An 18,363-nucleotide genomic window follows, 5' to 3' on the forward strand; every position below is an offset into this window, starting at 1 on the left:
TAGTAAGCAAACTAAACAATTACTCTCAACATTTTAACTTATATAGACAACGGAATACATTACAAGTAGTGAGTGCTATCATTGGCAGTGTTCCAGTTTGAGAGTATAACCTTTGTAATTCGCTACTTCTTAGAAGGTCGGAAGACCTGGAACTGTCAAACTAAAGCTCCATTATTTAGGCGCTGAATCATAATATCAACAAAGGCTTGCGTTACTTGCGTAACACTTCCCTTGTGTGACACTTCCTTAACGACGTCGGTCGGTTGGACACTTTCTGAAGGTAGACAAATTATTACCGACAGTAATACGTTCTTCTTCTTCACAGATACGGATGGGAAAGGTATTTTTTTTTTTTTTTTTTTTTTTTTTTTGTGGTTTAAATTCAATCGCGAAGACAGAAGTTCAACTCCCCTCTGGCATTTCATCCTCTTCAAGAACAAGGTCCAATTAGAGTACGACACAACTACTGACACGTGCCACATGATGTGACAGTTTATGGTTATGTGACCAAAGACGAAATCCGTAGGTGGTGCGGAGTAGCACCTGTCGTTGAGAAGATGAGGCAAAGCAGTCTGTGGTAGTACAGACATGTAGTTTGAGCAGACCAAGAAACAACAGGAAAAGTCGATTTTCGTTGAAAGTCGATGGAAAGGACCTTTGGGATTCCGAGGCAACGCTTTCTAGATAACCTCCATATAGACCTCAAGACAGCGGGTCTCTATCTTGGAAAGGCAAAAATTCGCTCCAAATGGAGACACAGAGCCGAAGAGGCGGGCTCCGCTACTTTGCGGGACAAAAGCTGACAAAAAAGAAGACTGTACTGTACTAATTCGTTCCACAGTCGGAAAGTGCACTATAACGCACTGGAAGTGCAGAGAAAAAGCTCCTAATTAATTGATGGCGGGAGCTGCTGGTCGGCTTTGTTTTCAAGCAATAAGCTAATGGACCGCTATGAAATGAGTTATTACCGCCGCCAGGAGGACATCAGGGCGCTCTCGCATTGGCAGTATACCTGCGAAGAATTAAACGATGATTAGTCTTTCGATATGGAACCAGCAGACAATGAGTCATTAAGGTAGTGGACTCATAATGAGTATACTGACCGTCTGTTAGTACAGGAGTATCGTAATTAAAGACTGGAAATATGCACAGGTCACAGTAATACACAAGAAAGGAAATAGTAATAATCCGCTGAATTATAGACCCGTATTATTGACATCGATTGTCAGTATGTTATTCAAACATACACTGTATTCGAACATTATGAAATACCTCGAACTAAACAATTTATTGACACTTCCTGGTAGATTAAAACTGTGTGCCGAACCGAGACTCGAACTCGGGACCTTTGCCTTTCGCGGGCAAGTTCGTGTCTCGGTCCGGCTCACAGTTTTAATCTGCCAGGAAGTTTCATATCAGAGTACACTCCGCTGCAGAGTGAAAATCTCATTCTGGAATTTATTGACACACAAACATCACGGATTCAGAAAATAGCGTTCGTGTGAAACACAAATAGCTCCTTACTTACATGAAGTGATGTGTACCACCGAAAGAGGATACGAAGTTGACTCCGTATCCGAAGTAATGTGTACCATCGACAGGGAACATCAGGTTGATTCCAAATACCTAGATTTCCAAAAGGTTTGTGACAATGTTCTTGGTTCAAAAATGGTTCAAATGGATCTGAGAACTATGGGACTTAACATCTGAGGTCATCAGTCCCCTAGAACTTAGAACTACGTAAACCTAACTAACCTAAAGACATCACACACATCCATGCCCGAGGCAGGATTCGAACCTGCGACCGGAGCAGTCGCGCGGTTCCAGACTGAAGCGCCTAGAACCGCTCGGCTACCACGGCTGCCCACCGTTCTTGATACGCTGTTACTAATAAAATTACGTGCCTGTGGGGTATCATCTCGGTTGTGCGATTGGATTTCTCATTTCCCGTCAGGAAGTTCACAGTTCGTGGTAACTGACGGAAACAAAAGTGATATGTGGGGCACCGCAGGGAAGTGATACATGCCCTCTGCTGTTCTTAATCTACATAAACGATTTAGACGACAATCTGAGCACTCATTGTAGAGTGCGTGGAGATTATGACGTCGTTTACCGCTTAGTAAAGTCATGAGAAGTTCGAAACGAATGGCAGAACTATTCGGACAAATTTGTATGGTGCAAAACGTGGCAATTGAGCCTAAACAATAAAAAGTGTGAGTTCCTCTGCGTGAGTACTAAAACAATCCATGAAAGTCAGGCACGTATGTAACGGTTTTCGATGTAACTAAATACCTAGAGTGCAAACAAGATAAATAGGAACCTATAACAAAGCCAATATTGTCGGGGAGGCGAACCAAAGATTCCGTTTTATTGGCGGAACAGTTAAAAAATACAACAAATCTACTAAAGATACTGCCTAAATTACGCTTGTCCATCCTCTTCTGGGATACTGCCGCGAGATAAGAGATAATTGCTAGATAGTACTGTCAGAAAGCATCGAAAAAGTTCAAAGAATGGAAGAGTAATTAAGGCTGACATAATAAGCCTGTCAGTATAGGAAAATCTGGGAGGTTAATTCAGACAGATTCTTTTTTATAACATGTAAGTTCTTATACAAATAGAGTTATCACGGGATGACACTGCAGTGATGTAGTTCAAATAAAGAAAATAACTACTACATTTTTATACTGTGCTGAACCTCCGAGTATTAAAATTATTGATTTAGCAAATTAGGGTGTAAGAACGCCCATCAGGACGTTTATCGGATGGGCAGCACAGTGACTCCTTTATGTCGGGAGCAGTAACAAGGTTGCAACACGAACAAGTTGGCCACTGTGTGGGCGAGATGTGAGATGGCGGTAGGAGCCAGTGAGAGGTCATTAGCGCGGTTCAGCGAAGGAGGGGCGCAATGCCGGGTCTCAGCTGACACTACCTTCACAGACGATGCGTCAAGCAGCCAACGTGGAGGCTCCACAAAGAATTACGAACTAGATAAGCTCACAACGCCTATGCTGCAGGAATCTGATGGATGACACTAGCGGAAGTAAAGATGGCTCCCGATTCCTCCGCCATATGAAGAAAGTGATTTCCATTGTCTTGTAAAACGACGCTTGTGCCTTTAAACACATGCTGGAAGGACTTTTTAGTAACCGATCTTAACACTGTAGCGATGATTCTGAATTACATTTGCGTAATTCGTCTTGTATGTTCCGAATACATCATCAATAAAAGACATCTGAACCTGTGAGTTATTACTCCTCTGGATCATTCTAATTTAATGAGACTGCCACAATAGAAAACTTTCTTTCGGAGTAATAAAATGATATCAGACCACTTAGGGTTTCACCAGTCGTCATCTCGTCGAACTCAGTGGTACGAAGACATCACACGTAAGTAGTGGACTATGACCAGCACAATTTCAATCGATAGACTTAACTGCCTCAGCTACTTTTTGCTTAATGAATTCTGTTGCTGCTGTAACTTGTAATTGGAATACGGGCAGTTAATTACTAGTTTTTTAATGTATCAATACAAAATTAGTAAGCAACTTCTATTATTCATCTTGTTCATATGTCTATGGGGGTCGACTTCTTCGATGATGCTGAGAGACGTTTTTCAGCATTGTTCATCAAAGCACTGTGTTCAGAGCTTGCGATAATGTGGGGTAGTAGAAGGTTTTGTATCCCGCCAGGAAGGCGGTGCGTGGGTCTGCTCCTGTAAACTGAAGGGTAGGCCGAATGTAGGAAGTGTGTAGGAGCAGGCAAAGGTGAAAATCTCTCGGTACTGCTCTTAGAAATGGTTTTACTACATCACAATATTAACTGAATACATAACTTTGCACTGAGGTGCGAAGCCTTAGACCCGTCGTAAGTAGTACATAGTCTCAATAGCAAGCAAAGTGTCCCGGTCGGAGAATCTGGGGCGGAGCTCGTAGATCTGGACAGCACCTGCTAGAGGGCGCTATCATCGGTGTCGGTCGTAGTGCTAACTTAAGTACTTGCACCTAGGCCGTAGCATCGTGGCTATCGATGCCACAGAAGGAAATATTATTTTACTTTGCAGCGTGGCTGCGACTGGCCTATAACCCACAACTGGAGGCCCGTCGCGGCAGTGGTAAATTTTACGACCAAGGAAGCGGCCGGTATTTTAGAGAGGAACGAATAGGTGACGGAAAATGGGATTAGAAAGTTCCTCTTGTCAAAAACTTCGAATCCGCAACTCTGCAATCAAACTAGTACTGATACTGACGCGAAACTATAAAAAAAAAGGAAACTAAGAGCAGAAAAATTGTTTCCACCGGACTAAAACGATAGCTTTCGTGACAGCAAGTGCTTGGTGCATTATAGGGTCGCCATTTAAATATCCCAAGAATTAACGAACGTAAAACATGACGGATATACACTGCCTGACAAAAAATTAAACCTCCCAGAAGGGGAGCAGGAAACGAAATGAAACTTCACGGGTTGAGAGGCTATGCGATGTTTATTTCAGTGAGAACAAAGTCGAGTCAAACTTACAAAGAAATTGTCTGTATGAACCACCTACAAGTATGACGTTGCACCCGATCTAGCCGCTTTGCGTACACTAATTCGGTTGAGAATGCAGTCATAAAACATGGTCTATTGAGGACAGATTTAGGGATCTTGCTTGCCACGGAAGTACCTCAGCGTCACGCAGACATGTCATAGAGACAAGTGTCATGTATGGATGAGCCTTGTCTTGTTGAAAAATGGCACCACAACACAGTCACATGAGATGTAACTCAAGAGGAAGCAGGATGTTCGTGGCTTGCAGCTGTGTCGTCAGAGATTCCTCAATCACTACAAGCCGTGACGTGAAATCATACATGAAGACTCTCCACGTCATAGTGCCAGAAGTAACACCGTTCTGCCGCTCCTAAACATTGGAAAAATCGGACCTCTCCTCAGTCGCCGCCGTCACTGACCATGTTTATCCGGGAGAGTGCAGAACCGCGATTTATCGCTGAACACGATGCGACACCACACACCAACCGTTCTTGCTTCTCGGTCACGAGACCACTCCAAATGCAACAGTTTGTTCCATTACGATGTGAGTAGACATCATACGCGACGAATATTATAGGGAATGAAGAATGTTTGGTTTGATTACTTACTGGATTACATCATTAACTGATTATATAAACAGGTTTTACGTATTAATTGAATGGAATATTTTAAGAATTCCCAAAAACTTTTTATTTTAATATCACTATAGTTTCCGATTTGGATTATGCTTTGCAAATAAATCATGGTTTTGTGAAAGCTCTTTTTTCAATTAGAATATTAGCAATTAGTTAGTATTGTATAGCCATGACTTTGCTTTACACAAAACGATGGCAAAATGTACTATCACAAGGCCACCTAGTGGGCTTAAGGAGTAGTTGATGTGTTTACTCTGCACCTCAGAGTTGTTTGAGCATGAGTACTTGTATTGGGCGCACTATCCTTGTGTTTGTACAGGTTGTTTCTTTTAAAGCTGACATGCCGATATCCAGTGATTTCCACGCTCCTCACAAGCACATTCGTAATGTGACATGATACAAAGTACAGATGAAGGAGATTATGTGAATTTGTAGAGCATAAGGTATGTTACTTTTCGAAGTGTATGGACAGCTCATTTTGTACATTGTTAAACTTGACTTGTAAATCTATTACCCTGTCAGATTTGTTCTGCCATTGCAGATCCGAAGATTATCTCACCGAAACCGGAAATCGAAATAAATATTTTACTAGCGATCTCGGCTTTTCTTCTGATTTTAATAAACTGTAGATCTCTCCCTTTCTGGTGCCTTCTCAGGAATGTATAGCGTTTATATTGCCATGTTAACGACAGCCTACCTCCGGGACTGTAATTCCCTCGTCTGGCGGTGACATATGGTGCGGGATGATACAGGCAATAGTGCAGGGGGTCCATACTTGTTCTCAGATGGAGAGTGCAGATGTGAAGATGTCACAATGAACATTTGTTTTCAATACAGTGATCTCCTTTGTGGTGGTCAGACGTGGTAGACTGGTATCCTGATGACCAGTGTACTTGTCCTCACTTTCCCATGCAGTTCAACATCAGCCCACAGTCACATCCGAATGCCCCACAAATCTAGATATGGCATGATCAGACAACAGGATCCCTTCCAAACTCTGTCGGGCGCTGATAACAGTGTCTCATTCGAGGACGTGGCATCTCATTATCCTTCACAGCGATCACTCAACATCTGACCCTGACCACGCCTCTTATATACTCTTCTGGGCCCGGTAACAACACAAAACACGAACAACACTAATGTACGCTGGAGGCCATTCTAGCTGTCACTGAGAATTGCAACTCGTATCTTTCATACAGGGTGTAACGGTTACAAGTGCAGATATTTCTGTTGGTGACTGAGGACGGTGTTGAACTACATTACATCAGTATTTGGAGCATTCACTGACTAATAATTATAGGCGTTGTAAATCGTTTGTTTTTAGGTTCATTACCACCTCGAAGCGCCAGTGGTCTTGCTGCAGTGGTAACACCAGTTCCCGGCAGGTCACCGAAGTCATACGCTGTTGGGTCTGGGTAGCACTTGGATGGATGACTAGCCGGATCTGCTAAGCGCTGTTGGCAAGCGCGGTGCACTCAGCACTTGTGAGGTCAATTGAGGAGCTACTTGATTGAGAAGTAGCGGCTCCGGTGACGAAAATAACAACGACTGGGAGAGTGCTCTGTTGACCACATGCCTTTCCATATCCAGCTACTCCTGTCAGCTGAGGATGACTTGGCGGTCGATCGGAAACGTTGGGGCTTCCGAGGTCTATTCGGATGGAGTTTAGTTTCATTAGCACCTCCAAGTACGTGTGCCAAGAGTAAGCCACTTATGCCAATGTTGGTTTATACTGGCACACGTCGTTAACTTCGCAGCTCAGGTATTGACATATAGAGAACATCAGATCGTAAAGTTTGTGACGTTTTTGGGGAAGACTGTTCGACGCAGAGAAAAAACAATCAGTCCACTGATGCGTGTACATATTGAGGTACTAAGTATAAAAATACACTGAAGCGCCAAAGAAACTGGTACAGGCGTGCTTATTCAATACAGAGGTATGTAAACAGGAAAAATAGGGCGCTGCGTTCGGCAATGCCTATGTAAGACAACAAGTGTCTGGCGCAGTTGTTGGATCGGTTACTGCTGCTACAGTGGCAGGTTATCAAGATTTAAGAGAGGTTCAACTTGGTGTTATAGTCAGCGCACGAGCGATGGGACACAGCATCTCCAAGGTAGCGATGAAATGGGGATTTTCTCGTACGGCCAATTGACGAGTGTACCGTGAATATCAGGAATCCGGTAAAACATCAAATCTCCGACATCGTTGCGGCCAGAAAAACATACTGCAAGAATGGGACCAACGATGACTCAAGAGAATCGTTCAACGTGGCAGATGAGCAAATTGCTGCAGATTTCAATGCTGGGCCATCAAGAAGTGTCAGTGTGCTAACCATTCAACGCAATATCTTCAATATGGGCTTTTGGATACGAAGGCCCACTTGTGTACATTGATGACTGCACGAGAAAAGCTTTACCCCCCCCCCCCCCCCCCCCTGGCACGTCAACACCGACATTGGGCTATTGATGACCTGGTCGGACGAGTCTCGTTTCAAATTGTATCGGGCGGATGGACACATATCGGTAAAGAGAGAACCTCATGAATCCATGGATCCAGCATGTCAGCAGCGGACTGTTCAAACTGGTGGAGGCTCAGTAATGGTGTGGAAGGTGTGCAGTTGGAGAGATATGGGACTCTTATACGTCTAGATACGATTCTGTCAGGTGACACGTATGTAAGCATCCTCTCTGATCACCTGCATCCATCCATTTATGTCCATTGTGCCTTCCGACGAACTTCGACAATTCCAGCAGGACAATGCGACACCCCACACATCCAGAATTGCTACAGACTGGCTCCAGGACCTGTCTTTGGAGTTTAAAAACTTCCGCTGACCACCAAACTGCCCAGACATGAACATTATTGAGCATATATGGGATGCCTTGCAACATGCTCTTCAGAAGAGATCTCTACCACGTCGTACTCATTCATATTTATGGACAGAGGATTCATGATGCCAGTTCCCTCCATCACTACTTCAGACATTAGTGGAGTCCATACCACGTCGTGTTGCGGCACTTCTGCGTGCTCAGGGGGGCCCTACATGATATTAGACAGGTGTACCAGTTTCTCTGGCTCTTCAGTGTATCTGCACTTTTACCCGTTAAACCCTGTATACCCGCCAAGGATGTGTACCTGTAAGACATCCTACCGTCTACTGGGAGGTTTATTTTCTCTTTATCGGGCAGTGTAGTTGAAGTCGCAACTGAGGATGTGGTACGAGCACCTGCTGGCAGTACTCACCGGCTGCGGACGGCGCACCACTGTGGAGTCCTGGCGGACGTAGATGGGCGCCGCGAGGTCGCTGACGCTGGACGATATGGAGAGCCGGCCCGGCACCTGCAACATGGCCGCCGCCTGCGGCCGCAGGGGGTGCGACTCTGCGTGGTAGCCCTCGCCTTCGTCCGGGGAGCCCTCGCGAGACATGCCGCCCCCTGCGCTGCGAACACCACGATACAAGGCAGCTGTACCACACAATCACTCTGTCAGTGCCCGCTCATGAGCCAAAACATTACAGCCACCTGCTCAATAGCACGTTGATCTATCTTTGAAACGCAATACAGCAGCGAATCTGCGTGACATGGATTCTACAAGTTCTTAATACACACACACACACACACACACACACACACACACACACACACACACACGCGCGCGCGCGCGCGCGCGCGCGCACACAAACACAAAAAGTCGTATTTGATTCGTTGGTAGAATATTGGGAAGATGTGGTTCATCTGTAAAGGAGACCGCTTATAAAACACTAATACGATCTGACATGTGTAATAATAGGATCTACTGCCAGATGTTTGTGTCGCTCTGACACAGTATTTCGGCCACGTAACTCGTTGCCTTCTTCAGGTGCTACCTGAGACTGCCGTGTTGCCGGATCTTGTCCAGTATTTATGCCCAGAGGGCGCTGGGTGCTCTCTTTGCCGTCCGCGCCCGCCTGTCGCTGCTTGTAATGTGTTATCTCTTCCCCGGTGTTCCCTCGGACGTCCGCGCCCGACTTGGGCGCCATCTGTGGCAGCTCTCTGAAGCTTGTCCTGTGTCGGGCGTTCCGTTCGCGGTCCGCGGCCGCCAGGTGCTGTTCCAGAGGTTTTTACCCCTCTCTCGTGCTCCGACGGACGTCCGCGCCCGCCTAGTCCACCATCTGCAGTTGTGGCAGAGTTACACTAATACGACCTATTCTTGAGTACTTCTCGAGCGTTTGGGATCCCTATCAGGTCGGATTGAGGGAGGACATACACTCCTGGAAATTGAAATAAGAACACCGTGAATTCATTGTCCCAGGAAGGGGAAACTTTATTGACACATTCCTGGGGTCAGATACATCACATGATCACACTGACAGAACTACAGGCACATAGACACAGGCAACAGAGCATGCACAATGTCGGCACTAGTACAGTGTATATCCACTTTCGCAGCAATGCAGGCTGCTATTCTCCCATGGAGACGATCGTAGAGATGCTGGATGTAGTCCTGTGGAACAGCTTGCCGTGCCATTTCCACCTGGCGCCTCAGTTGGACCAGCGTTCGTGCTGGACGTGCAGACCGCGTGAGACGACGCTTCATCCAGTCCCAAACATGCTCAATGGGGGACAGATCCGGAGATCTTGCTGACCAGGGTAATTGACTTACACCTTCTAGAGCACGTTGGGTGGCACGGGATACATGCGGACGTGCATTGTCCTGTTGGAACAGCAAGTTCCCTTGCCGGTCTAGGAATAGTAGAACGATGGGTTCGATGAAGGTTTGGATGTACTATGCACTATTCAGTGTCCCCTCGACTATCACCAGAGGTGTACGGCCAGTGTAGGAGATCGCTCCCCACACCATGATGCCGGGTATTGACCCTGTGTGCCTCGGTCGTATGCAGTCCTGATTGTGGCGCTCACCTGCACGGCGCCAAACACGCATACGACCATCGTTGGCACCAAAGCAGAAGCGACTCTCATCGCTGAAGACGACACGTCTCCATTCGTCCCTCCATTCACGCCTGTCGCGACACAACTGGAGGCGGGCTGCACGATGTTGGGGCGTGAGCGGAAGACGGCCTAACGGTGTGCGGGACCGTAGCCCAGCTTCATGGAGACGGTTGCGAATGGTCCTCGCCGATACCCCAGGAGCAACAGTGTCCCTAATTTGCTGGGAAGTGGCGGTGCGGTCCCCTACGGCACTGCGTAGGATCCTACGGTCTTGGCGTGCATCCGTGCATCGCTGCGGTCCTGTCCCAGGTCGACGGGCACGTGCACCTTCCGCCGACCACTGGCGACAACATCGATGTACTGTGGAGACCTCACGCACCACGTGTTGAGCAATTCGGCGGTACGTCCACCCGGCCTCCCGCATGCCCACTATACGCCCTCGCTCAAAGTCCGTCAACTGCACATACGGTTCACGTCCACGCTGTCGTGGCATGCTACCAGTGTTAAAGACTGCGATGGAGCTCCGTATGCCACGGCAAACTGGCTGACACTGACGGCGGCGATGCACAAATGCTGCGCAGCTAGCGCCATTCGACGGCCAACACTGCGGTTCCTGGTGTGTCCGCTGTGCCGTGCGTGTGATCATTGCTTGTACAGCCCTCTCGCAGTGTCCGGAGCAAGTATGGTGGGTCTGACACACCGGTGTCAATGTGTTCTTTTTTCCATTTCCAGGAGTGTAGAAGCAATTCAGAGGCGGGCAGCTAGATTAGTTACTGGTAGGTTTGATCATCACGCGAGAGTTACAAAAATACTTCAGGAACTCGGGTGAGAGTCTCTAGAGGAAAGGAGGCCTTCTGTTCGTGAATCGCTGCTGAGGAAATTTAGAGAATCAGCACTTGAGGCTGACTGCAGTACAATTTTACTGCCGCCAACTTACATTTTGCGGAAAGACCACAAAGATAAGATAAGAGAGATTAGGGCTCGTACAGAGGCATATAGGCAGTTATTTTTCCCTCGTTCTCTTTGGGACTGGAACAGGGAGAGAAGATGTTAGTTGTGGTACGAGGTACCCTCCACCATGCACCGTATGGTGGATTGCGGAGTATAGATGTAGATGTAGATGTAGATGTAGATGTAGCATGACGAAGGATGCATCCGAATGGGACGGAAATCACTAGATGTGATCTAAATGTACAGACAAAATTTTCGCCGGCCGCGGTGGTCTCGCGGTTAAGGCGCTCAGTCCGGAACCGCGTGACTGCTACGGTCGCAGGTTCGAATCCTGCCTTTGCATGGATGTGTGTGATGTCCTTAGGTTAGTTAGGTTTAAGTAGTTCTAAGTTCTACGGGACTGATGACCTACGAAGTTAAGTCCCATAGTGCTCAGAGCCATTTAGACAAAATTATAATTACAGTTTCAGAAAAACTGCATGATTAATTTAAGAAAGAGGGCTTCACAAATTGAGCAAGTCAATAACGTGTTGATCCACCTGTTGCCCTTACGCATGCATTTATTCGGATTGGTATTGACTGACAGACTTGGATTTCCTCCTGAGGGACATCTTGACAAATTCTCTCCGACTGGCACGTTAGATCGTGAAATCCCGAAACTGTCAGACGGCCCTGTCCTTAATACACCAAACGATCTCAGATAGGGAGAGACCCGGCGACTTTATTGTCAAAGGTAAAGCTTTCCAAGCATAAAGACAACCAGTAGTAACATTCGCTGTGTGAGGGCGAGCATCATCTTGTCGAAATCTAAACCTGGGATGGCTTGCCATGGAGGGTAACAAAGTGGGATGAAGTACCTGGTGATCAAAAAGTCAGTATAAATTTGAAAACTTAATAAACCACGGAATAATGTAGGTAGAGAGGTAAAAATTAACACACGTGCTTGGAATGACATGGGGTTTTATTAGAACAAAAAAAAAACACCCCATATTGCTAGACGCATGAAAAATCTCTTGAGCGCGTCGTTTGGTGATGATCGTGTGCCCAGCCGCCACTTTCATCATGCTTGGCCTCCCAGGTTCCCAGACCTCAATCCGTGCCATTATTGACTTTGCGGTTACCTGAAGTCGCATGTGTATCGTTATCGACCGACATCTCTAGGGATGCTGAAAGACAACATTCGACGCCAATGCCTCACTATAATTCCTGAGATGCTTTACGGTGCTGTTCACAGCATTATTCCTCGGCTACAGCTGTTGTTGAGGAATGATGGTGGACATATTGAGCATTTCCTAGAAAGAACATCATCTTTGCTTTGTCCTACTTTGTTACGCTAACTATTGCTATTCTGATCAGATAAAGCTCCATCTGTTGGACATTTTTTTCAACCTTTGTATTTTTTTGGTTCTAATAAAACCCCATGTCATTCCAAGCATTATCTACATTATTCCGTGATTTATTCAGTTTTCAAATTTATACTGACTTTTTGATCACCCAGTACATTGTCAATGTTCTGTTGTCCTGTAAGGGTGCAGCGAATAAGAACCGAAGGGGCCCTGCTACGAAAAGAAATGGCCCTCCTGAACAGCAATCCTGGTCTACATCTACATACATACTCCGCAACCCACCATACGGTGTGTGGTGGAGGGTACCTCGTACCACAATTAGCATCTTCTCTCCCTGTTTCACCTCCAAAGAGAACGAGGGAAAAATGACTGCCTATGTGCCTCTGTACGAGCCCTAATCTCTCTTATCTTATCTTTATGGTCTTTCCGCGAAATATAAGTTGGCGGTAGTAAAATCGTACTGCAGTCAGCCTCAGGTGCTGGTTCTCTAAATTTCCTCACTAGCGATTCACGAAAAGAACGCCTCCTTTCCTCTAGAGACTCCCACCCGAGTTCCTGATGATGATCAAACCTACCAGTAACAAATCTAGCAGCCCGCCTCTGAATTGCTTCTGTGTCCACCCTCAATCCGACCTGATAGGGATCCCAAACGCTCGAGCAGTACTCAAGAATAGGTCGTATTAGTGTTTTATAAGCGGTCTCCTTTACAGATGAACCACATCTTCCCAAAATTCTACCAATGAACCGAAGACGACTATCCGCCTTTCCCACAACTGCCATTACATGCTTGTCCCACTTCATATCGTCTGCAATGTTACGCCCAAGTATTTAATCGACGTGACTGTGTTACGTCGGGCTGTATGGCGGGGGCAGTCAGGTTGGTATTCTACCGCTATTCGGGGCTCCACCAGACACGTCTTCGGCCTGGAATCTCTTTCGTTTGAGTAGAATTGTCTTCAGTGATGAAGTCGCTCTTCGAACTCAGCCCCGATGACCAGTTGGAGGGATACCAACCTGACTGTTGCCCGCCATGTGGCCCGACAACCAGGAGTCATGACCTGATGCGTCATTTCTTTTCATAGCGGAACCCCTTTGATTGTCATTCGCAGCGTCCTTGCAGCACGACTGTACATCGATGACAATCCACGCTCCGCTTTGTTGCCCTTCATGGCAATCCATCATGGGCATACATTTCAGCAAGATCATTCCTTCCCGCACACTCCCTGTCTTTGCGCTTGACAAAACCTACCTCGGCCAGCAACGTCCCCGGCTCTCCCCCCAAATGGGAACGTTTGGAATATTATGGGCAAGGCCTTCCAACCAGCTCGGGATTTTGGCGATCTAACGCGCCAGTTGGACGCAGTCTGGCACGATATCCCTCAGGACGACATCTAACAACTCAATCAATGCCAAGTCGAATAGCACCTTGCACAAGGACCAGAGGTGGACCAAAGCGTTATTGACTTGCTTAATTTGTGAAGCTCTTTCTCTTGAATAAATGATCAAATTTTTCTGAAATTGTAATCATTTGCTTGTCTGTACATGCACACGTGTTGCTGTGCGTGCAGATAAATCGAATTTGGTGACCCAAGCATAAACTTTAAGAGCAATATCATGATCAACAGATCACTGTAGCACGATTCCGATCTTGTGACACGGTCACAAGATCGGAAGAGGCCAGTGCCGTCTGTAAAGACATCAAGCATAAAGGGATTCAGACGGTAATATTCACGTTGTACGTGCGGGAGAGCGTACAGTATTTCGCCTTGCAATACTTCCAGAAAAGTGACAAAGGGCTAATAAAAGGGCAACGCATTCACATAAGTTGTTAATGGATACTTTCCTTATTTGTTCTCCACATCATTTTCAAATATACTGATAGATTATTTTAGTCTGTTTGTCGTTTATAAAGAGACACGAAACTATAAGTTGATTACTGAGATGACCGAATGCAACAACTAAAACTGCTCTGGGACAAACAGGGAAAAGATAGTTCGCGCATTGATAGCTTCTCTCAGTCTCAGTGCTAAATGTAACCAACCGTAAAGAACATTCTACGGTTACGGTAGAGATATCGACTCCAAGAAACAACTTAATGCCGGCGCTAAGCAGGCTACACAATTTAGGTGAATGGAGAGGAACGATAGGAACCCTGAAATATACCGTAAACAATAATATGACATATTAAAAGGAAGGTCAGCGTTGGCCGTAATATTAATGTTTTATTGATAGCACAATCCATTTTCGATCACATAGTGATCATCTTCAGTACTGTACAAATTAAACTCAGACACTGGTATCAAGTTATTAATAACCAAAACTGAGAAACTATCACAATAATTTAGGCGCCAAGAAGATAATTTTCAGAGCATTTATACATTAAGGGCAATAATTTCGCCGGACGACTTCATATTGGTGCTACAGAAGATCACCAGCTTCAGGACAATTTAAGTGTAGTATTGTGTTTATTTGCCTGTACCAGTGATTTGCTTAATGTGAAAATACTAAATGATCTAAAATCTACTCTGTGTAGATTCCTCAGTCATTTAGCTCGACCCGTTTCTCTTCCTAGCGATGCAGTAATTCCAAGGGTCCGAAATTACTGAATGTCAGAATTCAAACTGTTTTAAAAGTGTTCCGTTACTGTTTTGTATGAAATGCTTCATGTGACCAGTAAAATGAATAGTTAAAGTATTTCAGCACATCGAGTGCAAATAAAAAGACTTACTTACAATAATTAATTTTATTTCATTCCAAAATTTTTGCCCAGTACTAAAAGTAACATAACAGGGTTGTGTCTGTAAAAAGCATTCATAAGCCCATGCATACTGCGCATCACTCACCCACAAGCTGCAACCCAAGGAAGAAGGCTCACAGCTGCCGCCCGGTCGTGAGAAGACTGTACTCAAAGATGCAAAGTCCTCTCCCAACCGATACGCCACAGTTTAGCTACCGTAAGAGAGTCATAGTTTTTGTTAACACTGACAACTCTATGCAAACCCTGTTGTTCTCGGTCTTTACGTGAAGGCGACTTGGATTGTATCCCGCAACCTTTGGGTTTTCAAGCATGCACTTTACCGCTTGATCACCAGGCCCGATGCAAACTCTGCTCAAGCTTTGTAGCTGTATGGATTTGCGGCGGCTGTACCACTAGATAGGAATGTCGACTTTTTCACGGTGGTGACGGACGTCTATTAATCGTTGTTCAACCATTTCCCACGAAATATGTATATAAATTATATTCACGAATCTTCCACATGCATAATTGTATCTATTAATCAAAGACAGAACAAAATCCTTATGGAAGTTCCCAGGATTAAGCCCGTACATACAACACATGGGAGTAGGGAACTTCAATATAAACACATCAAAAATTTTTTTCATCACCCCAGTTCCCAGAACTCCTGAAGATAGACGTTGACTGTGGGTATTGTATCACAGACACAGTCCCTTTGACTGTTCAGAGATGTCACTAAACCCGCCCAAACATGTAACAAACAAAGCATGACAAGCGCATATTAGACGGAGGGGGTCCAACAGCCGATCAGTTCCAGTCATTCCATCTGGAAGGAGGTACACGGCTCGTGTTGTCTGTAGTTCAACCTTGCCTAGACGGTCAATACCGCAGCTCGATCGCGTCCGCATTGTTACTTTGTGCCAAGAAGGGCTCTCAACAAGTGTCCAGGCGTCTCGGACTGAACCAAAGCGATATTCGGACATGGAGGAAATACAGAGAGACAGGAACTGTCGATGACAGGCCTCGATCAGGCCGCCCAAGGGCTACAACTGCTGTGTATCACCGCTACCTACGGATTATGACTTGGAGGAACCACCATGTTGAATAGTGCTTTTTGTGCGGCCACAGGACGTCGTGTTAGGACTCAAACTGTGCGCAATAGGCTGCATGATGCGCAACTTCACTCCCGACGTCCATGGCGACATCCATCATTGCAACCACGACACCATGCAGCGCGGTACAAATGGGCCCAACAACATGCCGAATGGACCACTCAGGATTGGCATTACGTTGTCTTCACCGATGAGTGTTGCATATGCCTTCAACCAGACAAACGTCGGAAATGTGTTTGGAGGCAACCCAGTCAGGCTGAACGCCTGTCCAGGGAGTGCAACAATGTGGATGTTCCCTGATGTTTTGGGGTGGCACTAGGTGGAGCCGGCATACGCCGCTGGTGGTCGTGGAAGGCGCCGTAACGACTGTACGATGCATGAATGCCAACATCCGGCCGATAGGGCAACCATATTGGCAGCATATTGGCGAGGCATTCGTCTTCATGGACGGCAATTCGCGTCAAGATGGTGCACATCTTGTGAATGACTTCCTTCAGGATAACGACATCGCTCGACTATAAATGGTTAAAATGGCTCTGAGCACTATGGTACTTAACATCTGAGGCAATCAGTCCCCTAGAGCTAGAACCACTTAAACCTAACTAACCTAAGGACATCACACACATCCATGCCCGAGGCAGGATTCGAATCTACGTCCGTAGCGGTCTCGCGGTTCCAGACTGAAGCTCCACATCGGTCGGCCTACTCGACTATAGTGGCCAGCATGTTTTCCTGATATGAACCCTATAGAACATGCCTGGTATAGTCCGAAAAGGCCTGTTTATGGACGACGTGACCCACCAACCACTCTGAGGGATCTACGCCGAACCGCCGTTGAGGAGACCAACAATCTGGACGAACAGTGCCTTGATGAACTTGTGGATAGTATGCCATGACCAATACAGACATGCGTCAATGTAAGAAGACGTGCTACTGGGTATTAGAGATACCAGTGTGTACTGCAGTCTGTACCACCACCTCTGAGGGTCTCGCTGTATGGTGGTACAGCATGCAATGTGTCGTTTCCATGAGTAATAAAAAGGGCGGAAATACTGTTTATGTTGATCTCCGGAACTCTCGTAACCGAATTGATGCAAAACTTTTTTGATGTGTATATATACCGATGGTTTCGCGAGTATAAGACATATATGCTAGATAGTCAGACACCTGTGACACAATCTACTCGAATAGCGGAAATGTTTTGTGATTAACGGCATTCGGGAACCTTGGATGGCGATTTTTATATCATTTTATTTTTTTTAAAAAAAAAAAGGAGTGCGTCGCGGTTAATTAGGGATAGATGTCCAAGGACTGACCTTCAGAATTCAAAAATCGATACCGCAAAGCTGGTTAATATCCTAACATAGTGTCACTTCTTTTCCTCTGTCGCTTTTTACCTTTGTGGTAAAATACTCGCTTGCTGTCTAAGGGTCCTGTGTTCGATCCCTCAATAATGCAAATTTTTAAACAGTTGTGCATGTTCTACTAGCATTTACATGTACCGCAAAATGAATAAAAATGAAAAAAAATCAGTGGCGTTCGAGTTGGTACTCGCAGGTTCAAGCCTCTTTTCCATCATTATTTTTTCGTTTCTTTCCATTCATTTAAACATTAAATTCTAATTAAAGGATGTGTTAAAGTTATTTTTATAAAAGAATTCAAGTCCTCTCACTTCTAATTATACTCTCCTGGGAAAAAAATTTGTGAACCCTTTTAGAAGTTTCCAACTCATTCAAGATTTATTACTGCAATCGCGGATATGCAGTACATGAGATAATTACAATTAGAGATAAGTAGCACAAGCGATTCTGAGGTAATAGTTATCGACTCATACTAAAACATCGACATTAGTACATGGTGTAGCCTCCACAGCGGCAATGCAGACACTGACTCTGGCATCCAGTCTATCGAACAGATGGCGAATATCGTCGTGAGATACGTCATACCACGCCAGCTCGACCTACTCAAGTTGTTCGAGTTGTTGGCTGACGAGCCGTAAGAGTCAAATCTCGTCCCGTCACTCGATTGGAGACAAGTCCAGTGATCGTTCTGTCCAGGGAAGTTGTTGCATGTCTTGCAGAGCACGTTGATCGCACGGGCGTTGTGTGGGCGAGCATTACCATATTG

The 18,363-nt window shown here is 45.7% G+C and overlaps 1 protein-coding gene across 1 annotated transcript in view; it reads right to left on the reverse strand.

The window, feature by feature from the left end:
- Positions 1-18,363, reverse strand: part of LOC126281263 (solute carrier family 2, facilitated glucose transporter member 1-like) — a 510,926-nt gene that overhangs the window by 467,649 nt on the left and 24,914 nt on the right. The window contains exon 2 of the mRNA XM_049980074.1: positions 8,406-8,601. Coding sequence (XP_049836031.1) covers positions 8,406-8,588 — 183 coding nt within the window. The 5' untranslated portion in view covers positions 8,589-8,601. The remainder of the gene's footprint in view (positions 1-8,405; positions 8,602-18,363) is intronic.

The sequence above is a fragment of the Schistocerca gregaria genome, chromosome 7 (assembly GCF_023897955.1).
Source record: "Schistocerca gregaria isolate iqSchGreg1 chromosome 7, iqSchGreg1.2, whole genome shotgun sequence".
Lineage (NCBI taxonomy): Eukaryota > Metazoa > Arthropoda > Insecta > Orthoptera > Acrididae > Schistocerca > Schistocerca gregaria.